Genomic DNA, 25,164 nt, shown 5'->3' with positions numbered 1-25,164 from the left:
GTGTCGTCTGCGTAGAGGTGAATCAGAGAATCACCAGAAGCAAGAGAGACATCATTGATTTATACAGAGACGAATTGAACCCTGTGGCACCCCCATAGAGACTGCCAGAGGTCCGGACAACAGGCCCTCCGATTTGACACACTGAACTCTATCTGAGAAGTAGTTGGTGAACCAGACGAGGCAGTCATTTGAGAAACCAAGGCTGTTGAGTCTGCCGAATAGAATGTGGTGATTGACAGAGTCAAAAGCCTTGGCCAGCTCGATGAATATGGCTGCACAGTATTGTCTCTTATCGATGGCGTTTATGACATCGTTTAGGACCTTGAGCGTGGCTGAGGTGCACCCATGACCAGCTCTGAAACCAGATTGCAAAGCAGAGAAGTTACGGTGGGATTCGAAATGGCCGTTAATCTGTTTGTTTAACTTGGCTTTTGAAGACCTTAGAAAGGCAGGGTAGGATAGATATAGGTCTGCCGCAGTTTGGGTCTAGAGTGTCTCCCCTTTGAAGATGGGGATGACAACGGCAGCTTTCCAATCTTTGGGAATCTCAGACGATATGAAAGAGAGGTTGAGCAGGCTAGTAATAGGGGTTGCAACAATTTCTGCAGATAATTTTAGAAAGAGCGGGTCCAGATTGTCTAGCCCGCTGATTTTTAGGGGTCCAGATTTTGCAGCTCTTTCAGAACATCAGCTATCTGAATTTGGGTGAAGGAGAAGTGGGGGAGGCGTGGGCGAGTTGCTGTGTAGGGTGCAGGGCTGTTGACCTGGGTAGGGGTAAGCCAGGTGGAAAGCATGGCCAGCCGTAGAAAAATGCTTATTGAAATTCTCAATTATCGTGGATTTATTGATGGTGACAGTGTTTCCTAGCCTCAGTGCAGTGGGCAGCTGGAAGGAGGTGTTCTTATTCTCCATGGACTTTACAGTGTCCCATAACTTTTTTGAGTTTGTGCTATAGGAGGCAAATTTCTGTTTGAAAAAGCTAGCCTTTGCTTTCCTAACTGCCTGTGTATATTTGTTCCTAACGTCCCTGAAAAGTTGCATATCACAGGGGCTATTCGATGCTAATGCAGTACGCCACAGGATGTTTTTAGGCTGGTCAAGGGCAGTCAGGTCTGGAATGAACCAAGGGCTATATCTGTTCCTGTTTCTACACCTTTTGAATGGGGAATGTTTTTTTAAGATGGTGAGGAAGGCACTTTTAAAGAATAACCAGGCATCCTCTACTGACAGGATGAGGTCAATATCCTTCCAGGATACCCGGGCCAGGTCAATTAGAAAGGCTTGCTCGCTGAAGTGTTTTAGGGAGTGTTTGACGGTGATGAGGGGTGGTTGTTTGACCGTAGACCCATTACGGATACAGGCAATGAGGCAGTGATCGCTGAGATCCTGGTTGAAGACAGCAGAGGTGTTTTTGCAAGGGCAAGTTGGTTAGGATGATATCTCTGAGGGTGCCCATGTTTACGGATTTGGTGTTGTACCTGGTAGGTTCATTGATCATTTGTGTGAGATTGAGGGCATCGAGCTTAGATTGTAGGATGGCCGGGGTGTTAAGCATGTCCCAGTTTAGGTCACCTAGCAGCACGAGCTCTGAAGATAGATGGGGGGCAATCAATTCACATATGGTGTCCAGAGCACAACTGGGGGCAGAGGGAGGTCTATAGCAAGCAGCAACGGTGAGAGACTTGTTTTTGGAAAGGTGGATTTTTTAAAGTAGAAGCTTGAATTGTTTGGGTACAGACCTGGATAGTAAAACAGAACTCTGCAGGCTATCTCTGCAGTAGATTGCAACTCCACCCCCTTTGGCAGTTCTATCTTGTCTGAAAACGTTATAGTTAGGGATGGAAAGTTCAGGATTCAGACATGGCTAGGACATCCGGGTTGGCAGAGTGTGCTAAAGCAGTGAATAAAACAAACTTAGGTAGGAGGCTTCTAATGTTAACATTCATGAAACCAAGGCTTTTACGGCTACAGAAGTCAACAAATGAGAGCACCTGGGGAGTAGGAGTGGAGCTAGGCACTGCAGGGCCTGGATTAACCTTTACATCATCAGAGGAACAGAGGAGGAGTTGGATAAGGGTACGGCTAAAGGCTATAAGAACTGGTCATCTAGTACGTTCAGAGCAGAGAGTAAAATGAGCAGATTTCTGGGCGCGATAGAATAGATTCAAGGCATAATGTACAGACAAAGGTATGGTAGGATGTGAATACAGTGGATGTAAACCTAGGCATTGATTGATGATGAGAGATGGGCATTAGTATTTAATTCACCCAGCTCGATGTAGGTTTAGGATACTACATGATACTAAAATTTTCCCTATACCCATGGTGAGATACTACGACCAAGACTTCAAATTAAAGTTTATAATGAAGGTGCACATGTCGAGAGACAAATCAGAGTAATTAAAGTGACAGACAGTGACACATTCAATACCGCATTGACACTCTTGCTTGCATCTAGCTGATCTGGGATATAATCATTAGTCCAAACTGAGTTTCTATTAGACAAATTCATGTAGGTCCATCTGCGTTTAGTTCCTTTTAAGAAGCGTTTTGCAACAATCAGCAGAATGAATACACCCCTGATAACCCCCACACACAGTTCACTTTCAAACAGCAGCAGCCTTACAGCATCATCACTTTGCTTGTTGTATAATTCCTTCTCGTATCTGCGCACTCTCTTCCTCCCACCTTTTCCATTCGCTTGTGGAGTTCAGTGCACTACAAAACAGCTGTCTGTGACAAGTCCAAAAAGACCTCTCCATGCCAAACATTTATACCATAACTGCAACACAGACTACATCATTGTAATCATATTAGCTATTGTCATAGTTAACTAAACTACTTAGTAAACCCACAATCCAATCCATGTGTACAATCACACAGTACAGCAAGCAGTTTAGCAGTTACACCGGCGGGCCCCGGTGGTGATACATTTATAAAACCTAAAGCTTACCTTGACTTGGAAGAGTTGCAGTGTTGGATAGCCTTAGCCACCTAGCTAACATAAATAGCATTCCTCTCTATTTAAGTCAGGTTGTTAAGTAGGCCAAATTAGCTGCATTAGCTAGCTAAGTAACTGAAAGGTAAACTACAAGTACAACCAAATATAGCTATCTTTCTCTCGCTTGCTCACTCGCTCTCTCTCTCTGTCTCTGCTTCTCCTTAATTTTGAAGAGATTTATTTAAAAACTGTTAAACTATTGTTTTTCTCTCTCTTTGAGTCAACTACTCACCACACTTTATGCACTGCAGTGCTAGCTAGCTGTAGCTTATAATGTCAATACTATATTCATTCTCTGATTCTTTGATTAGATGGTCATAGTGTCAATTCATGCTGCAGGAGCTCTGATTGGTTGGAGGACGTCCTCCGGAAGAAGGAGGCGAGAACCATGAGCCTCCTAGGTTTTATATTGAAGTCTATGCACCCAGAGGAGGACAGAAAATAGCCGTCCTTCGGCTACACCATGGTGCTGTTGAGGCTACTGTAGACCATTGCAAAACAGCTTGTTTTAATCAGTTATTTGGTGATATTTAGTAGAGTTTTATCTAAAAATGATACCTTTCTAAACGTTGACTCGTTGACAAAGCCAAGTTTCATTAGAACATTGTGTGAAGTATTTGTTATGACATAGGCCTACACTTCTCAGGGTAAGCTTTTGTGATCCAACTTGCAATAAAAGGCCATTTGAGATCATGAGAATGTAGATGAGGTGAAAATATCATACTGTCGATCTATAGGTGTCTCAAAAAGCATAAGTAAAACCCAAGCTGATCTTCTGCTCTTAGATTTTTTTAAGGACCCAATCTGGAACATATTCAAAGGTCCATTTCTATTGGAGAAACATGGGACGATTCAGAACCATAGTTTATATGTGAACAAGAGTTTGGAGCAGTCTGACTGTGAGTCGAATGCCTTTGTATCCGATTCCCCTGGAGAATTTTGAATCCTCCATCAGCTGACCTGCTATTATGCTACATTTGCCTGTGCCACAGGTGAACCCCGGTCTCCGGCTCAGGGACAATATGTGGACTAGAGTTGTGGTGTTACCGACTCAGCTACACTGTATCTGTTTCCTAACACAAACACACTTAAAATAAACAGCGTAAACAAGTGCTGCATTCTCACTGAGTCCAATTGGTTGTGGCTTTACAAACTCATGAAAAATCTATGTTAAAACACATTTTACATAACCTCTATATACAAGGTTAAAGATTGACCGAATGGACCTATGCTAGAGAGGTAGCTCAAGGGCGAGGCAACATTAAGTGGCCCGCTTCATAACTCTGTCTGGCCTTGCTTTGCTCAAATCAAGAAAGCTGCATATGCAACCACATGAAGGCATTAGAGTGTGTGCATGAATGCATGTGCGCATTTGTGTAAAAGATGGGACATTTGCATAGCTGTCTTGCCTGACTGCTCCACAAACATTTAAAACCCCAGTGTTGATCAGTGACTGTTCACTCCTTTCAGATCCACTGACACGCAGCACAATGATGATGTCACTGATTCTACTGCTGGGAACACTGGGACTCCTTGTTCAGGGTGAGAGACACCTTGACCAACTTTTATTCATGTTTGGTTTAGCTTCATATTTAATCATTTGGTTTTGACTGATATGTTTCATGGTAGGCTTCGGAAGATTAGCAATGTCTATTTCTTGTGATAACCTTACTAATCAGCTTTCTTCACTTTTATTTTATTTTTCAGAATCAGCAGCAGATATAATTTTGACTCAGTCTCCTAAATCTCAGTCTGTTAGCCCAGGAGAGGTTGTCACTATCAGCTGCACAGCCAGTTCATATACTGGTAATGTGCTTAGCTGGTACCTGCAGAAACCTGGAGAAGCTCCTAAACTCCTGGTTTGTGATGCTACAACCCGTCAGTCTGGGATTCCAGGTCGTTTCAGTGGGAGTGGATCTGGTAGTTCTTATACTCATTACACTCTGACCATCAGTGGAGTCCAGGCTGAAGATGCAGGAGATTACTACTGTCAGCAGGGTTTGAGCACTCCGTTTCACACAGTGTTAGAGCGTCGTACAAAAACCTCCTTCAGCTAAAGAGGAACTGCTCTGACTCAACAGCTGCAGAGCTACTAAAACTTTAGAGAACTTTATCAAAATATGACACATTATCAATCATACTGTATAACTTGTAACTTGTATAAAGTACTATATAACAAGATATTATGCAAAGAAATGGAAACCATTTGCAATCAGGCTATGTGTCCGTTTACTTTCATAGATTCAATAAATACTGCACAACTCATGAATTAAAAAAATTATAATTTTAAATTATAAAACGTAAATGAATAGAAGTGTTGCATTTAATACATAGAAATCTATTTGACCCCAACCCAGATAGGTCCAACACATTGAATCAATATTTGAATTTGAAAACAAAACAAGGCTTTTATGTTTTTTGTATTCACAACTAAAGTCAGTTATGAGATACATTTGATCTCCTAATGTTAACACACGTCCTAACTGTGAGTCGTAAAGTGTGTTTTTGTCTCTTTCTATCTCCTATTGGAGGTTGTATTCATGGCTGGGGCTCCTCTGATCTCTGATCAGTATGACTAAGGGAGACTTCCAGTAGAATCCTGTATTGCAACTCTAGTTTGGAACACTCTTCTCTCTGGAGCTTCATTCACAAACACATTGGGATACGGAGGATACTGAGTTGTAGAGGATGCTTCTCTTTTGAAGAAGATGCTGAACAAACAGTGTTATAAGTAAAGATTGGGATGTGTTTCCTGTTGTGTTCAGGACATCAGGTACTGATTTACCACTGTTCATGACTGATCTCTGAAAGTTGAACCTGTCTGACCCAACTCAACTACTCATCACACTGTCCAAACCCAACTTCTACACCCCTTCAACCCTGAAAGAGTGAAGGAAGTCATATTGATTCCAATTTAAGAAGCACCCCTTTCATATGATTAAACACTACATATATAAATGCACATAGCTAACCATACAGTATTAAACCCATCAAAATAACCTTTGAGTAAAGTTCTCCATTTCAGCATTATACAAAGTCCAGTGTAAAGTCTGCTTCCACAGCCCATGTTCAGTTCTCTATTCAAATATATAGCTGCCCCAGTCCCAGAGGATTTGACTTCAGGGGATAGTGGTGGAGTGGAAACTCAAATTTGCATGGCCAAAGTGACTGCCACACTCCCAGAATAGAGCAGTACCGTGGCCCGATGTTCACCTGTCCCCAGAGAGTAATCAGTGAGTTCTTCAGTGTAGGTATCAATCATGGCTTCCGTATTTGTAAAATCATGAAGACTAGTGAGTTTAAAGCACATGGCTTCAGTTTTGGTATAATCATGACCATTGAGTTTAGAGCACATAGCTTTACTATCACTGCAGATATCATTTTGAGGGGTACCAAATTTGGCCCAATAGCCATGCATTCTTTGAGAGAGGTTCATAGACTGAAATGTATTAGAAAAATAATTTACTATGGGTCATGAATATCTCCATGTGTAATGGTAAAACTCATTTGATAAGGATATCCAGGCAACAATATTAAGGATGGAAAAGTTATTTATTATCGCAACATGTCAGAACCAACAGCATTACAGAAAAGCTCATTTAATTTTTTGTCTTTTTGTCCATTAAAATAACATCAAATTGATCAGAAATACAGTGTAGACATTGTTAATGTTGTAAATGACTATTGTAGCTAGAAACTGGATATTTTTTAATGTAATATCTACATGGCCGTACAGAGGCCCATTATCAGCAACCATCACTCCTGTGTTCCAATGGCACGTTGTGTTAGCTAATCCAAGTTTATAATGTTAATAAATCATTAGAAAACCCTTTTGCAATTATGTTAGGACAGCTGAAAACTGTTGACCTGATTAAAGAAGCAATAAAACTGGCCTTCTTTAGACTAGTTGAGTATCTGGAGTATCAGCTTCCAGTCTGAGGGGAAGCCATTGTTGGCCAGGCACATGAAAGTGGCCTTCCCCTGCTGCAGCTCCACGCTGGAGGGGGGCAGGACTGTCAGGGTTGGACCAACGTCACCTAGGAGACAGGTAGTTAGGGAGAGGGGAGCTAATGATCAAATCAACAGATTGATACGACAATATTAATGCAGCAGTTTCAAATCTTAGCTGTAAATGAAGGTTTTTCCATTCGTAGGCTTCTGTTCTTCAAACAGAGAGTTCATTTATAATTCCTTATGTCACTCTTTCACTTCCCTTTGAGTAGCTACTGAAGCATATTATAACTACATGAGATGACTGAAAATACAATCAACTATCTTCAAAATGTAATTATTTCAAATGTGAAATATTTCAGCATACTTCTCACTTATTGTAATGCAGAGTAATAAAATGCTAAATAAACTAAAGTTTTTAAAAAATGAACAGAATAAAATAACAATAAACGGGCTACAGTGCATTCGGAAAATATTCAGACCCATTGACTTTTCCCACATTTTGTTACGTTACAGGCTTATTCTAAAATTGATTAAATTGTTTTGTTTCTTCATCCATCTACACACAATACCCCATAAAGAGAAAGCAAAAACAGATTTTTAGAAATGTAAATATGACATTTACATAAGTACTCAACCCCTTTATTCAGTACTTTGTTGACGCACCATTGGCAGCGATTACAACCTTGAGTCTTCTTGGGTATGACACTACAAGCTTGGCACACATTTATTTGGGGAGTTTCTCCCACTCTTCTCTACAGATCCTCTCAGGCTATGTCAGGTTTATGGGGAGGGTTACTGCACAGCTATTTTCAGGTCTCTCTAGAGATGTTCTATCGGGTTAAAGTCTGGGATCTGGCTGGGCCACCCAAGGACATTCAGAGACTTGTCCCGAAGCCACTCCTATGTTGTTTTGGCTGTGTGCTTAAGGTTGTTTACTGTTGGAAGATAAACCTTCACCCCAGTCTGAGGTCCTGAGTGCTCTGGAACAGATTTGCATCAAGGATCTCACTGTACTTTGCTCCAGTTATCTTTCCCTCGATCTTGACTCGTGTCCAAGTCCCCGCCGCTGAAAGACATCCCCGCAGCATGGTGCCGCCACTACCGTGCTTCACCATAGAGATGGTGCAAGGTTTCCTCTAGACGTGACGCTTGGCATTCAGGCCAAAGAGTTAGATCTTGGTTTCATCAGACCAGAGAATTTTGTTTCTCATAGACTGAGAGTCCTTTATGTGCATTTTGGCAAACCCCAAGCAGGCTGTCATGTGCCTTTTACTGAGGAGTGGGTTCCGTCTGGCCACTCTACCATAATGGCCTGATTGGTGGAGTGCCACAAAGAGGGTTGTCCTTCTGGAAGATTCTCCCATCTCCACAGAGGAATTCTGGAGGTCTGTCAGAGTGACCATTGGGTTCTTGGTCACCACCCTGACCAAGGCCCTTCTCCCACGATTGCTCAGTATTGTTATTGTGAAGTGGACAAGTCTAGGAGTAGCAACAGCTCAACCGCGAAGTGTTAGGCCACACAAGCTCACAGAACGGAACCGCCGAGTGCTGAAGCGCGTAAAAATCATCTTTTCCTCGGTTGCAACACTGACTACCGAATTCCAAACTGCCTCCGGAAGCAATGCCAGCAAAATAACTGTTTGTTGGGAGATTCAAGAAATGGGTTTCCTTGGCTGAGCAGCCACACACAAGCATAAGATCACCATGCGCAATTCCAAGCGTTCTCTGGAGTGATGACTCACACTTCACCATCTGGCAGTCCGACAGACGAATCTACAGCATACAATGACATCTACACGATTCTGTGATTCCAACTTTGTGGCAAAACGTTGGGGAACGCCCTTTCCTGTTTCAGCATGACAATGCCCTTGTGCACAAAGTGTGGTCCATACAGAAATGGTTTGTTGAGATTGGTGTGGAAGAATATGACTGGCCTGCACAGAGCCCTGACCTCAACCCCATCGAATACTTTTGGGATGAATTGGAAGGAATGGTCTGTTCCATATCTTCAATCAAATTAAACATGTACAACTGTGACATTACAATGTTTAATGGTATTTTTCCTCAGTTGTTTTATATGAAATGTAATTTCCATCACACTCTGTCATTGCCACAATGCTAATTCATCACCATCACAGTACATATTTTTGAGGCAAAGGTGTATTAAAATACAATTGATATTGACTATTTTTCCCATATGTGGACTGTATATGCGTGTTCTTAAGATAACTCCTAAAATCATGTAAAATATTACGATTTTAATGTGGTAAATTCAGGTTTCTAAGTATCATTAAGGCACATATGGACATTTGACATGACAATGATGAATACATTTAATTAAGAAAACTTCCAAATAGTAAAGAAATAATTTGTGTGAAATGTTATACAAAATACCTTAGGCACAATTTCTGTAAATTCCTTTTCAGCTAAAATAGAAAATGTTATGACGTGGTGGTAATGACATTTCCCCTCTGGTATTTGGGGAAACTGATTAAAAGCTTTATATTCTTAAATAGTATGGTCTTAGCCACTAGTAGATCTTGTTTCCAGACAGAGTGACGAACATTTTCAGAAAGATAAAAAGCAGTTTCAATAGGTTTCATTTTCAAAAACATTTAACATCCAAACGTGCCCGTATTCGTAAAATCAACCGGCTATGAAACGAAACAGCAGAAATACTGTAATGACCTGACTAGATCATAAATGAACAATTGTCCAGACAGAGGCTTGAGTTTGCGAATTGACGGTTTATTGAACCAACTTTACACAGGCTACTGTTTGGGCCGTAGCACACGCCAAATAGATGACAGATAACCCACAAGCCAATCGTGACCTTCTCTTGTGAAGCCCAGACGTAAGAGAGAGAGAACAAAGGCTGAACCTGGTCTTAACTTTCAATGCCCAACCCCCCTCCACGCCACTCCGCCAACCACCAGGATGCCCGGCATCAGAACATTCCAGGCATTCCCGTGATTGGCAGATAGCAGGTTGATTGACATGTCGGACCCCGAACACCGGGTACTGGTCAGTACAACACAACCACCTCCTAGCCTAGCACATAACACACAGCTGTCTGTGCGGGTCGCTACACAGCCCCCCACCACAAAGTCCCTCGTCCCCAGGGAACAAACAAAGTCTCTGAAGCGACCCGGAGGTCTCCTTTGCCTGCGTGGCCGTGATGGTCGCAGAGTGCCCCTCTGGGAACCAGGGGATGAAGGCAGGGATATGGGGGACAAGGAAGCGGGAACGGGTAATACAGTCCGTGGTTCTGGGGAACCACGCGGTGACACAGGGGGAGACGGGGAGTGGGCTGTCTGGAGCCTTGTCTGCGGCACCTGAAGGTGGGTGCCTGGAGAATGTCATTGCCAGAGAGGGGAATTGTGGGGTTCCTGGGGTTTGGGGAGAAGAGGCCCCTCTGTATGGGGCTAACCTGTCCCGGTGCAGTGCCACCTTTCTCCCCCTGGGAGGAAGCTGCACCCGGTACACAACCTCCCCTACCCTCTCCAGGACACTGCAGGGTCCCACCCAGTGACTGTCCAACTTGGGGCATCTGCCTTTTTTTTCCTTAGGGGCTGTAGACCCAGACCAGCTCCCCAGCCACAAAGTGCCTTCCCGGGTGTGCACGTCATAGTTCCTTTTCTGCCTCACACCTGCATTCACCAGCTGCTCTCTGGCGAAGGTGTGGGCTGTCTCCAGGCGGTCCTGGAGTCTCCGGGCATACTCCGGCCCCGGAGGAACATGAGGATATCCAGGGGCCGACCAAACGCCATCTCCGCAGGGGTGCGGATCTCTCTCCCAGCATGAGGAGGGCAGGCGTGCAGGAGGTGGAGTCTTGGACAGCGGAGCGGCATGCCATGAGGACCATAGGCAGGTGCTTGTCCCAGTCACGCTGGTGTTTGGAAGAGACGATGGCCAGCTGCTGTCCAAGCGTTTTGTTGAAGCGCTCCACAAGGCCATCACTTTGAGGATGGAGAGGAGTAGTGCGGGTCTTGTGCATACCCAGCCTCTCACACATGGTGGCGAACACACGGGACTCAAAGTTTCTGCCTTGGTCGCTGTGGATGGACTCTGCAGCTCCAAACCTGCTGAACATCCCCGCTGTCAGGGCGTCGACGATGGTCTCTGCCTCCTGGTCAGGCAGAGCATAGGCCTCGGGCCATTTTGTGAAATAGTCCATGGCCGTGAGCACCCAGCGGTTTCCACTGTCTGTGGTGGGGAACGCCCAACTACATCCACTCCCACCCTCTCCATGGGAGCCCCCACTGGGAACTGTTGGAGCTGAGCATGAGAGCGGCCTGGGGGCCCTTTCTCGCTGTGCAGTTGTCACAGCGGCGACAAAGTCCTCCACATCCCTCTTGTGCTGCCCCCAGTAGAAGCCCTGACGGAGACGGGGCGCAGTGTTTTTGTGACCCCAAAGTGTCCAGTCCCCACCCCCATGAGTACTCTGGAGCACAGCCTCCCGCAATGCTTTTGGGACCACCACCTGCCACCTCTCCTCTCCCGTAGCTGACTCCTTCCATGCCCGCTGTAGCACGCCATCAGCCAGCCGCAGTCTCTCAAACTTCGACCACAACCCTTTGGTCGCGAGTGAGAGCGCTGTCACCTCTTCCCATGGTGGCCTCACCTGCGCCTCTACCCACTGTAGCACTGGCTGTAGGTCTGTGTCCCGTCCCTGCTGCTGCCGCCATTCAGCCACGTCGACAGTCTGCAGCTCACAGCAGACAGGCCCGCTCGCCCGACACACTGTGGCACAGACACCCTCCTCTGCCCGCAGCTCTCTCTCCCGTCCCTCTCTCCGTTCACAGTGGCGGCAGCCGTCTGCAGTACAGGGCCGACGGGACATGGCGTTGGCGTTGGAGTGGCGTGCCCCTGCCCTGTGCACCACCGTGAAGTCATACGGCTGAAGCTCCTCCAACCAGCGTGCCACCTGCCCCTCTGGCTCTCTGAAAGACATGAGCCACTGGAGAGCAGAGTGGTCAGTCCTTACAGTAAAGGGCAGACCACCCAGGTAGTACTTGAAGTGTTTGACGGAAGCCACAACAGCCAAGAGCTCCCGCCGGTGACACAGTAGCGGCGCTCATGTTTGTCAAATGTTTTGCTGAAGTACGCCACCACTCTCTCCCCCTCTGGCCCCACCTGGGCCAGCACCCCACCCATGCCCACATTGCTCGCGTCTGTGTCCAGGATAAAGGGCAAGGTGAGGTCAGGGGGCGAGCACGGGGCCTCGATCAGTGCACGTTTGAGGGTGTTGAACGCCTCCTCACACTCCACTGTCCAAGTGAAAGCCTTGTCCTTCGGCAGCAGGCGGTTCAGTGGAGCAGCAACGCTTGAGAAGCCCCGTACAAACCTCCTGTAGTACGAGGCCAGGCCCAGGAAGCTCTTCAGCTGACGCTGGTCGGTGGGGGTGGGCCAGTCTCTGACAGCCCCTACCTTGTCCTCCATGGTGCTGATCCCCTCCTTCCCCACTCGGTGGCCCAAGAAGGACACCTCTCTCCTCATGAAGTGGCACTTCTCGGGGTGGAGCTTCAGACCTGCGGCAGCCACCCTCTCCAGCACACGCCGTAGCGCCCCAGGGCTGACTGGAAGGAGCTGCCATGGGCCAGGATGTCATCGAGGTATACCAGACACTGCTGTCGGGGATGCCATCCAGCACCCTGTCCATCAAACGCTCAAAAGTAGCTGGAGCGTTGCACAGGCCAAAGCACAGGACCTTGAACTGCCAGTGTCCTCTGTTAGTGGAGAACGCAGTTTTGGCTCTGGCCTCTGGGGAGAGGGGCACCTGCCAGTAGCCACTGCGGAGGTCTAGTGAGGAGAACCAGGAGGACCCCTAACCAGGTCCAGCGACTCATCGATACGTGGTATGGGGTATGAGTCCTTCCTGGTTACCTCATTCAGCCGCCTGTAGTCCGCACAGAACCTCAGCTTGCCCCCCTTCTTCGGAACCATGACGACTGGCGCCGCCCAGGGGCTGTCTGAGGGCTCAATGAAGTCTGCCCGCTGCATCTCCAACACAGCCTTGTCTGCCGCCTCCTGGCGTGCCAGCGGGATACGGCAGGGACGCATCTTGATGGGTCGAGCATCACCTGTGTCGATCTCATGCTGCACCAGAAGAGTCTGACCCACCTCTTCCTCACTCAACGCAAAGCTGTCTCTGAATTCAAACAGCAACTGCCACAACCGTTCCTGCTGCTCAGGGTCAAGACCAACACAGTTCCTCCCCTATATCTCCCTCACTGTCCTCTCCTCTCCCATCTGGGGTAGCTGGGCTGGGGGGGTGCGGCCCGGGCTCACAGAGGGCTGTGTCATGGAGGTAGCTGGGGGAATGTAACACACCGCCGTAGGTGACAGGGGGACTGGGGAAAAGTCACACACAGCTGTGGGGGAGGGGGCGCAGCCATGAGTCTCTGCTGCTTTAACTGTTGGAGTAAAGGGTTTGTTGGGTTGAGTGAATGTGACATTAGGGGGGGCCATGGTGACTTCCGTCCCTCCCTGGAAGCTCAGTGTGCCCCTATTTAGGTCTAACTGGCAACCTGTGCTCCTAAGAAAGTCCAACCCCAGGATACAAGGGTCCTGCACAGCCGCCACCCACACAGGATGACGCACAGTCCTGCCCCCTACTGTCAGAGTCATTATTCCCTTCCCTTTCATGGGTGCCAGCTCACCTGTGACTGTGCGGAGCTGCACAGTTGTAGGCTCACACTGAGTCCAACCTGGCACAATATCTGGCCTCACCAGGGTTACTGTGGACCCAGTGTCCACCAGGGCGGAGCAGGGCACCCCCTCCACAGTGACAGGGACATGACAAAAGTCCCCAACACAGGTCCGGCCCACCACAACAACAGGCTCCCTCCGCTTGCCCTCGTCTGCTTCTGGGGGAAGTGGAGCCTTGCTTCCCGTCTGTGCCGGTGGGCTCCTCCTGAAGATGATGGTGGTTGGGATAGAAAGCCAGGGGTCCGCACTACCCGGTCTATGCGGACCCCGAGCCGTTTCCCTGAGCTCTGGGGGACATGGGGCAATCTCGGCGCAGATGGCCTGGCTGGCCACAACCCCAGCAGACCCTGGGACCAGGGCTTGTGTTTCGTGCCGCCTGTAGCGACACAGCCCGAATGAGTTCTGTCATTTCGGCCACCCAAGCAGGCTTTTCCGGCTCCGGGCTGCTCTGCCCCCAGCTCGCACAGAGGGTGTGTCTCCCTGCACCCCCACCAAAGCCCCAGCTGAAGCCCCAGCCCACACCAGCTCCTCTCCAAAGCCATCTCCAAGGCTGTCTGCAATGACTCAGGATGAGCCAGCTGGGTCTGTATGCGCAGCTCCGTAGGGAGAGCGCCTGTATGAACTGGTCCCGTGCTAGCTCGCTCTGCACGGAGGGGGCATGTGAGCATATGCCCGCCGAGAGAGGCTCTCAATGTCATTAGCTAGCACCCGTAGAGGCTCTCCAGGCTGCCTGCGTCTATTCCTCAGTTCGGAGCGCAGTAGCCCGGGCTGTACACACTGTCCATAGCGCCTCCTCAGTGCTCCCACTAGAGCACCATAATCATGCCTGTCCTCGGGGCTAATCAATATCAAACAGGACAGAGCTTCATCCGTGAGGCATAAAGCCAACTGCAGTGCCCTTTCTTCATCCGACCACCCCTAAAATGAGCTAACAGTTCAAACTGAGCATGAAAAGCTTCCCAATCCGCCTTACCGGAATACTTCGGGGTCTTAACAGATACGGACGCAGCCGGGAACTGGGCGCCGCCATGTTTGTTTACATCCTGAGCCCCAGATTCCTCGTCACGCCGCGTCGACGTCGCCACTTCGGTCCGCCCACCAGAATCCGCGCGAAATACACTCGACGAAGCACTCCTGCCCGCTTCAGCCACCATCACTCTAACGTCCTCCCTCAAGCGGCCTCTGCGCTCCGACGCCCTGGCGATCTCCTCAGACAGAACCCCGACGTCCATTCACACGCACCTCCTTGGCCATAATCGTCCCCTACCTCCACCTTCACTTTCGGATTCCCTCGAAGCATTTTCAATCCCCGTTCTCACCTACGGTAGCTAGCCACATAAGTCAGCTAGCTAGCTGGCTAACTTGTATCAACGTTTTTACTTCTGACACCAATGTAATGACCTGACTAGATCATAAATGAACAATTGTCCAGACAGAGGCTTGAGTTTGCGAATTGACGGTTTATTGAACCAACTTTACACAGGCTACTGTTTGGGCCGTAGCACACGCCAAATAGATGACAGATAACCCACAAGCCAATCGTGACCTTCTCTTGTGAAGCCCAGACGTAAGAGAGAGAGAACAAAGGCTGAACCTGGTCTTAACTTTCAATGCCCAACCCCCCTCCACGCCACTCCGCCAACCACCAGGATGCCCGGCATCAGAACATTCCAGGCATTCCCGTGATTGGCAGATAGCAGGTTGATTGACATGTCGGACCCCGCAAACACCGGGTACTGGTCAGTACAACACAACCACCTCCTAGCCTAGCACATAACACACAGCTGTCTGTGCGGGTCGCTACAATACTTTGAAAAGAGCTACGACTGCAGTATTTTTCTAACCCTAATATAGGGCGTGTCATGCCAAATAGTGTCCCCTTGCCAAATAGTGTCCCCCTCTACGTCACAATGGGATTCGATTAGTTCTGGCTTCTGCTGCTAGGGCTGTTGCTTGAAATTGAAACATTCTGACCGGATTACGTAATGAATCAAAGCGTCCGTTGCTATGCTGGTTGCCTGGTTACCTCGTAGCGGTCGCGAAGGAAGGAGGACGCGGACAGTTCTAGTTCTATTTCACCTCAGAAGCGCTCGCTTAGTCCGCGCAAAAATGATTACCTCCGAATTGCTCTCCAAGGACGGTGTTTTTGACCGTGACAACCTGCTGACTACCTGCTGCTTCAGTGGACCGAAGAGACTGGAAAGAGAACACTATTTCTTTACCATGTATTTGTTTTTATATAAATAAGTACGTATGGTTTAATAGGAATAAAGCTGTTTTTTAAGGTGTTTTATATAGATTTTATAGTGACATTGCTAGCTACTTATTTACCTCAGCCAGACAGTTTTATTTAGCTAAAGTCGTTATCTAAATGAGCTATCTAGCTGTTATTGTAGCTGCTTTCTGTTTGTCTAGCTAGCTAACTTTTTTTTCTTGTTATAGCTAGCTAACTGTTATTGTAGCTGCTTTCGGTTTGTATGTACTTTAATGGCATCCTCGAAAATATTGTATCTTTCCAACCAGGCAAAGTACTATGAAGGCACTGATCCCGACAAGAGGCGCATCATTCCTAGGGGAGGCAGAGAAATTCACAATTCAGTGTAACGTTAAGCAGTTAATTTCTGTTACTGTTAGATAACTGGAAGTATTTATGAACAACCATTTAACAACAATTTATTTTTCATCTAGCTAACGTTAGTTGGTCATCTACATGTTGCTAGCTATACATTTAGTTATATGTCAGTCAGATTTAGGTATCTAGCTATAAGTTAACCCTGATCAATCAAATGGATAGGTGTAAACAATTATGGTAACTCCAACTGCCCTTAACTAAATGTAGGTGTCTTTTTATTTGACAGAGCGAGACCCATACAGAAAGAGAGAGAGGAAGAAAGTGAGAAAGAAAGTGACAGAGGGAGAGAGAGAGGTGGGAATAGAGTGAAAAACAGAGAGAGAAATGAAGAGCGAGAGAAAGACATCAGTGCAAACTTACTTAGACTTTAGTATTTCAACAACTCTTCTCTTCCAATTTGTTAGGCAATCACCTGTACCTACCGGGGAAGGATGGCCAGCCACACAGGAGAGTGATTTTCACCAAGGAGGAAATGGAGGCCGTGCTGACAGAGATGCATGCTGGACATTTCGGAGTGAATCGCATGATTGCCAAAATCAACGGTCAACCACTGAAATCCCTGACGCCTTACACTTCGGTGAAGCCCGTGAGACAAAGTATGTTAAGCCTTGGTTGACATTTGAGAAAGCAATAAATGGTTGTTATGCTGAGCTCATGAAAAAAGACAAGCCAGTGTATGAATCAAACAGATTTGCATATGAATGGAGTGGAAATTAACTGATTTTGTGATCTGCTAGGTAAGCAACTTTAATGTGTCAAGCAGATTACATGTTTTCATTGCCATTTCCGAAACGTAGCAACGTGTTTAAGACATGGATTTCATGTTGTAATGTTAACAAGGTACCAAAATGTGGTTAGAATGAATGTTTTCATTTTATTAGCTAAACAAAACTTGTTTAAACAGTGAATAAATCAGCCTTGTTTGCATAGCGATGATGAAAAGAACGTAATTTAGGCTGTAATGATCTCTAAAATTTGAATCATTAGGTAATCACACCTTTGATATAGCAACGGACGCTAATAGTTTGTCAAATCCCATCGTGACGTAGAGGGGGACCCTATTTGGCTGGGGGACATTATTTGGCATGACAGGCCCAACAAATTAACCACCAGCCAATGTGACTGGTGAAATACACATTCTTGCGTTACTCTACCCACATTTGGCAGGTGGCTGGTGTTCATTTTATGCCCTACATAGGACACTGAGAAGATAGTTTCAAGCTATATATACACTGAACAAAAACATTAACGCAACATGCAACAATTTCAAAGATTTTACTGAGTTACAGTTCATATAAGGAAATCAGTCAATTGAAATAAATAAATTAGACCCTAATCTAGGGATACAGATATGCATCTGTTGGTCACAGATACCTTTAAAAAAAGTAGGGGAGTGGATCAGAAAACCAGTCCATATGTGGTAAAAAATACAATTTGCCTCATCCAGCATGACACATCTCCTTCACATAGAGTTGATCAGGCTGTTGATTGTGGCCTGTTGAATGTTGTCCCACTCCTCTTCAATGACTGTACAAAGTTGCTGGATATTGGTGGAACACGCTGTCATACACGTCAATCCAGAGCATCCCAAACATGCTCAATAGGTGACCTGTTTGGTGAATGAGTATGCAGGCCATGGAAGAACTGGAACATTTTCAGCTTCCAGAAAATGTGTATAGATCCTTGCGTCATGGGGTCGTGCATTATCATGCTGAAACATGAGGTGATGTTGGCAGATGACTGGCAAGACAATGAGCCTCAGGATTTCATCACGATATCTCTGTGCATTCAAATGCCCATTGATAAAATGCAATTGTGTTCGTTGTTCGTAGCTTATGCCTTCCCACACCATAAACCCACTGCCACCATGGGGCACTCTGTTCACAAAGTTGACAGCAACAAACCGCTCGCCCACATGACACCATACACGTGGTCTGCAGTTGTGAGGCTGGTTGGCAGTACTGCCAAATTCTCTGAAACTACATTGGATGCAGCTTATGGTAGAGACATGAACATTTCATTATCTGGTGGACATTCCTGCAGTCAGAATACCAATTGCACGGTCCCCCAAACTTGAGACATTTGGTTGTGTGACAAAACTGCACATTTTAGAGTGGCCTTTTATTTCCCCCAGCAAACGCTGCACCTGTGTAATGATCATGCTGTTTAATCAGCTTATTTATATGCCACACCTGTCAGGTGGATAGATTATCTTGGTAAAGTAGAAATGCTCATTAACTAGGATGTAAACAAATTTGTGCACAACGTTTGAGAGAAATAAGCTTTTTTGTGCTTATGGACAATTTATGTAATCCTTTAATTCAGCTCATTAAACATGGGACCAGGACTTTGTGTGTTGCGTTTATATTTTTGTTCAGTATACAGTATATGGGCAAAACATCTACTGCAGATTGTGGATGTGTCTAGGGGCCAGCCTCTACGTTTTGTATATTTTACCACCATTATGAATTCATCATTTTCCTTTGACTTTAACAGTGTGTAAAAAGTTGATCTGAACTTTTGACAGATAAATGGATGAGTAATGAATTCTTCATGCATTTCATCCGCCTTTGTCCGTGAATGTATGGACATGCTTCAATGCTGCTATCTAGTGGTAAGATAAGGGTGATAAGGGTAGAAGAACATTTCAAACATGCCACTTGTCACTCACTGGTTGAATCAACGTTGTTTCCACGTCATTTCAATGACATTATGTTGAACCAATGTGGAACAGACATTGAATTGACATCTGTGCCCAGTATACAATATGGATGGGTGGGTCTGTCGTTCTAGGCTAACAATGCAGAAGACAGAAAAGAGAACATTTGCATGTTCGAGGGGATCACTTTTGTGATCTCGGTTGACCATCCAAAGTCTGTTGTATTATGGGGATAAAAAAATCTGATTTCCTCCTACATGACAACTGCGTAAACTTTACAAAAACCATGTGATCAAAGGTCATGAAGTTTTGACTGTAGTTGACTGCAAGTTTCTGCAGTTTCTCCTCACCAGTTGCAAATTGCAGCCATCGCCTGCGTTGTGGGAGGCTCTATTGTCAACCAATCATTAGGGTGTTGTTGTTTGACCCATATGAACGTGACCAAAGACATGACTGAAACAGCATTTCCACAATTCATGTGATATTTGAGTCTCTCACACCAATTGATTGTACATTTTCAGGTTGTGACTGTGTGATATGTGGGTTAGAGACATTATGTTTATTTTGACATTATGAAGAAAAACTTTTGCAGATGCACCTCTCCCCAACTTCACTCCTTGGGCTTGTTCGACATTTAGGCGACTGCCAACTGACTGATCTACAAATCACCTTCCATCATAAATAATGTCTCATTATTATTTGTTGGTCAGTCAGTCACAATTTACCCATGATACATTACGGTTTTGATCCTCTCGAACAATCCCCTTGACTTTTGTTTACAGTTGGTTGCTTTCGCCTTACCGCTCAATATTAGGAAAGTGTCCTTAATGTTTTGTACACTCAGTATATAGTGTCATAACCCAATAATTAAAGCAATTCTAATGTCCAGCAACCTTGCTAGCCGGCATGCCAGCTAAGATAGTAAGATTAGCTGCTCTAACTTCATTGATAGCCTGAACTGGCTTGGTAGCTAATTATGAGGTTGGGAGATTAGGAACCCATGAAGCTGGCTAGCTGAAGCTAACTTAATAAAATTGATAGGTGGCTAGTATTACCAAGAAACAATACAACATTTTAGTTGTATTTATTAATCCATGAAGGCTACATAGCTTGATCAAATTCATTTACAAACATATATCCTGCGAGTCCTGCCCATCACAGGAGAGCTAAAATCGAATAAAATGATGATGAAACTGTTTTCACGCAGTAGAGAATCTAGGGTCCTGCCTAGCATATGTGTGCTCCGTGGTGCAGGAACAACTTACTAGGGACAGTGGTGGGGGGGGGGACTATTTGGCTGTTGCAGTCAGAGTGCCTCTTCCACAATACCGCTGACAGATCTTTTTTATAAATAACTATGTAAGAATTTGGGCTTGTGACATTTTCCACATTTTGTTGTGTAACAAGGTGGGACTCAGATGGATTTAATTGTCCATTTTTGTCAACAATTTAAGTGAATAATGGATTTAATTGTCATTTTAAGTCAAATCTGTAATTATATGTAGGCCACTCGGGAACATTCAATGTTGTCTTGGTAAGCAACTCCAGTGTATATTTGGCCTTGTGTTTTAGGTTATTGTCCTGCTGAAAGGGGAATTTGTCTCCCAGTGTCTATTGGAAAGCAGGCTGAACCAGGTTTTCCTCTAGGATTTTGCTTGTGCTTAGCTCCATTCCATTTCATTTATCCCCACAAAAACTCCCTAGTCCTTACCGATGACAAGCATACCCATAACATGATGCAGCCACCACCATGCTTGAAATTATAAAGTGTGGTACTCAGTGATGTGTTTTGTTGGATTTTCCCCAAACATAACGCTTTGTATTCAGGACATAAAGTTAGAGAGGAGCTAGTCATTCAAAAAACATTTGAAACACTATTAGAACTTGTCATGTGACTTGTTAAGCACATTTTTACTGCCAAACTTATTTAGGCTTGTCATAACAAAGGGGTTGAATACTTATTGACTCACGCCATTTCAGCTTTTCATTTTTAAATCATTTGTAAAAAATAAAAAATGTTTTTTTTTTTACATTTAAAAATAAAAATACATGATAATATGGGGTATTTTGTGTAGTTCCACAAAATCTCAATTTATTCAACTGTTAAACAACAAAATGTGGAAAAAGTCAAAGGGTGTGAATACATTCTGGAGGCACTGTGTATCAACATAGTCCAAAGCAGTTTTCAAAATGTAGATAATTCAATGGGGAACGTGAATGTGTCCAGTCTACTGGAGTTCCAGAGTGTACCAGTAGGGGGCATCAGTTCCATGTCTCTGTTACCATTCCCCTCTGTGTCTGTCTAGAGGTTTTTGTACAGCCAGTCAATCAGAATCTATCACTGTGGTGGACTTTTGGTGGAGGGACCAAACTGAGTGTTGGCAGTAAGTATTCAATTCTAGACCTTGACCTCTGAAATAAAAATCTAATACATTTTATTAACAGTATTACAACTCCCTTAAATAGAAAGTAGATATGTCTATTTATTTTTTCTAAATTTTTGTTGCGTTTATTTTCCTTAGATGTAAATATAGTTAAATTAAAAAGTCTATTCAAGATGTAATATATCAAACAAGGTTATACAGTGTGTATTCATTTGGGACAGAGATACTGTTGAAATCAGTGGTTTAGATGAATGTAGCTTTACAAAGAGCAAAAGCAGTGTCTCTATTAGTGTCAGAGGTTTTTGTACGGCCGCTGAATGAGATTGTATCACTGTGGTTCACTTTTGGTGGAGGCACTAGACTGGATGTTGGAAGTAAGTTTACCTACCTCTAATAAAGAAAATGTTCTGACCTTGCATATAGATGCACTGATGATCTTGTGAGAAAGATTCAAATTGAAAGAAATGCTATGCATGGTTATGTTTGAAGTAAAATAGTTATTCTCTTCATACGAGTCACCAAATACCTTTAGGTCAGACCTCAAATATTAAGCTATTGTTTTTGGTTAAGTAACCCTTTCTCGTAAATAATATCACTATTCATTTTATTTGAATGTGTCTTTTAAATGTATATGATTGTTGTAAGATGGTTATACTCTACTTAAATTGACTCCTTCAGCATTCAGCTGCAAGGTATTGCTTAGCTTTGCTATCCATTGAAACGTTTTGCTATTTTGCGAAGTCCAGCTGTTCTGCTGTTCATATGAATGTACATTTATTTTCAATTTGTGGTTGAATATCATGTAAATGACACACAACTTCATTCACCTTCTTTCGATAAGTTAAAACTCAACTGTTTTAGTGTGTCTTTTAAATTAAATGTATATCATTGTTAGATGGTTGCAGTCAAGTAGGCATATTTTAAACTAATTTTAAATACATTCATAATTTAAGAATTGTTCTTCAAAATAATAATAATAATTCATATTGAAATGCAGTTTGATTCTTAAGAGTTTATTCCATTACAATGAGTGAGAAGTATACTGAAATATTCCACATTTTAAATAGTTACATTTTGAAGATAGTTGAATGTATTTTCAGTCATCTCACGTAGTTATAATATGCTTCAGTAGCTACTCAAAGGGAAGTGAAATAGTGACAGAAAGACTGAGAAACTAACTGTCTGTATGAGGATCAGAAACCTACTGATGGAAAAAACATTTTTTTTACAGCTAAGATGTAAAACTGCTGAATCAATACTGTCGTATCAATCTAGTGATTGATTGATAGTTCCCCTCTCCCTAACTTCCCACCTGTCTCCTAGGTGACGTTCGTCCCACCCTGACAGTCCTGCCCCCCTCCAGTGTGGAGCTGCAGCAGGGGAAGGCCACTCTCATGTGCCTGGCCAACAAGGGCTTCCCCTCAGACTGGAAGCTGAGCTGGAAGGTGGACGGCAGCAGCAGCAACACCTGGGAGGTGACCGGGAGCCCCGGGGTCCTGGAGAAGGACGGCCACTACAGCTGGAGCAGCACCCTGACCCTCCCTGTTGATCAGTGGAAGAAGGTGGGCTCTGTGACCTGTGAGGCCACCCAGGGCTCCCAGTCTCCGCTCTCTGAGACACTGAGGAGAGACCAGTGTTCTGATTAATGAGCTCCCCCCTCTGACTCCCTTTTTTTTACTCTGTTCTGCACTCAGCATCTCTCCTTCTTACTGATCCAGCACTACTACCACACTGGTCTGGTTCTGGGCTGGGCCTTACTCCAGAATATCTGTCTGATTCTGATGTCAAAGTTCTGCTTGGCTTTCTTACATTTGTTATAATCTTTATTCCTGTAATGCTGTTGGTTCTGACATGCTGAGATAATAAATACTTTTCCCATCCTTAATATTGTTGCCTGGATATCCTTATAATGGTTTTACCATTATATATGGATATATTTATGTATAATGTATATTATGTATTAAAAAAATCCTTATACATTTCAGTCAATGAACCTCTCTCATAGGGTGCATGGCTAATTGGGCCAAATGTGTTACCTGTCAAAGTGATACCTGGTCTTAATTATAATATAAATACTGAAGCCATGTGCTTTAAACTCGCTGGTCTTCATGGTGATACTATTAATACTGAAAAACTCACTGAAACTCTCTGGGGACACGTGAACATCTGGCCACAGTACTGCTCTATTCTGGGAGTGTGGAAATCACTCTGGTCATGCAAATCTGAGTTCCACTCCACCACAGCTCACAATGTCCTGAAGTCAAATCCTCTGGGACTGGGTCAGCTGTGAACATGGGTGGGGGAAGCAGACTTTACATTGGACTTTGCATAACGTTCAAATGGGGAATTCTACTCAAGGGGATTTTTATGGGTTTTATACTGTGTATTTATGACTACTACTATGCACTGTTAAGTCAAATGAAAAGGGTGCTTCTTAAATTGGAATCAATATGACTTACTTCACTCTTTCAGCTTTGAAGGGGTATAGAAGTTGAATAGTTGAATTTGGTCAGACAGGTTAAACGTTCAGAGGTCAATCATAAACAGAGGTGTAAAATCAGAACCTGATGTCCTGAACATAACAGGAAACACATCCCAATCTTTACTTATAACACTTTGTTCAGCATCTTCTTCAAAAGAGAAGCATCCTCTATAGCTCAGTATCCTCCGTATCCCAGTGTGTTTGTGAATGAAGCTCCAGAGATGAAACAAAAGTGAAGAATGACTGATTAGGAAGGTTATCACAAAAAATAGACATTGCCACTTTTCCAAAGCCTACCATGAAACATATCAGGTAAAATCATAATTTGTGTTATTTATTCAGCAATATTCATAAACTATGTTTAAATCTGAGGCTAAAACAAACATGAATCCGAGTTGGTCAAAATGTCTCTCACCCTGAACAAGGAGCCCCAGTGTACACAGCAGTAGAATCAGTGACATCATCATTGTGCTGCGTGTCAGTGGCTCTGAAAGTAGTGAACGGTCACTGATCAACGCTGGGGCTTTTAAAGTATGTGGAGCAATGAGGCAGGACAGCTATGCAAAGCGTTCCTTTTTTACACATATACATCACCGTGCACGTGCACACACACACACACACACAGATAAATGAAGACGTCAGTTTACTAGGGTAGGCCTATTGTGTGTCATATTTGAGAATATTAAAATCGTAAACCACACAATGTAACAACTACAGCATATGTTAAATGGAGCCTAGTTTGACTCGTCAACACAGTGTCTGATGTCCCTCAACAGTGGTTGTCACTCCTAGTCCCAGGAGAAGGTGAATTAAGCTTAACAGTAGAATTGCTGCCTCTTTATGTTTCAAACCTTCTCATGAGGGACAGTAGTGGAGCTCTGTCGCCTTCCTCTGACCAGACTGTGTAATAGCAGTCTGTGTGATGAGTAGAGTGGGTGTTTTACTTTAAAGGTAAAGTTCTCCCAGAACTATATAAAAATAAAGTCACACACTTTATATACCCATTCAATTGTCTGGAGCATAATGTAGTGTGACTTTAAAAAAATCTTTATACAGTTTACTTTCTATTAGTCAGCACCTCTACAAACATTGTTCAGTTTGCATGTGTCAGTCAGCTCATGCTTTTCACCACCCTATCATAAACCCCCAAAACATAAAAAAAACACCAGCTTTTACCATGACATGGGCTAACCTGGTGAATCCAGATAAAAGCTAATGATCCCTTATTGATGTGACTAGCAGGATTTTTAAGCCATGAGACAATTGAGACATGGGTTGTGTGTGTGTGCCATTCGGAGGGTGACTGGGAAAGACAAAGTTTTAAGTTCCTTTGAACGGGTT

General features: G+C 44.5%; 1 long non-coding RNA gene and 1 gene segment (V, D, J or C); both read left to right on the top strand.

The window, feature by feature from the left end:
- Positions 1 to 4,456: 4,456 nt before the first annotated feature.
- Positions 4,457 to 23,226, top strand: LOC115128473 (Ig kappa chain V-V region MOPC 21-like). The segment is given in 4 exon segments: positions 4,457 to 4,543; positions 4,709 to 5,022; positions 21,664 to 21,715; positions 22,665 to 23,226. Coding segments are annotated over 4 exon segments (741 nt in total).
- On the top strand, positions 14,867 to 18,682 carry LOC115128478 (uncharacterized). 2 transcript variants are annotated; one of them, XR_003863532.2, is made up of 3 exons: positions 14,867 to 15,913; positions 16,190 to 16,266; positions 16,703 to 18,682. It is a non-coding gene; the product is annotated as an uncharacterized LOC115128478 (long non-coding RNA). The 2 variants fall into 2 exon arrangements; XR_010463827.1 differs by having other exon boundaries at positions 16,525 to 18,682.
- Positions 23,227 to 25,164: the final 1,938 nt, after the last annotated feature.

Source organism: Oncorhynchus nerka, linkage group LG4, assembly GCF_034236695.1.
Source record: "Oncorhynchus nerka isolate Pitt River linkage group LG4, Oner_Uvic_2.0, whole genome shotgun sequence".
Lineage (NCBI taxonomy): Eukaryota > Metazoa > Chordata > Actinopteri > Salmoniformes > Salmonidae > Oncorhynchus > Oncorhynchus nerka.
Note: the sequence above shows the minus strand (reverse complement) of the source record. Positions and strands in the feature narration are given on the sequence as shown.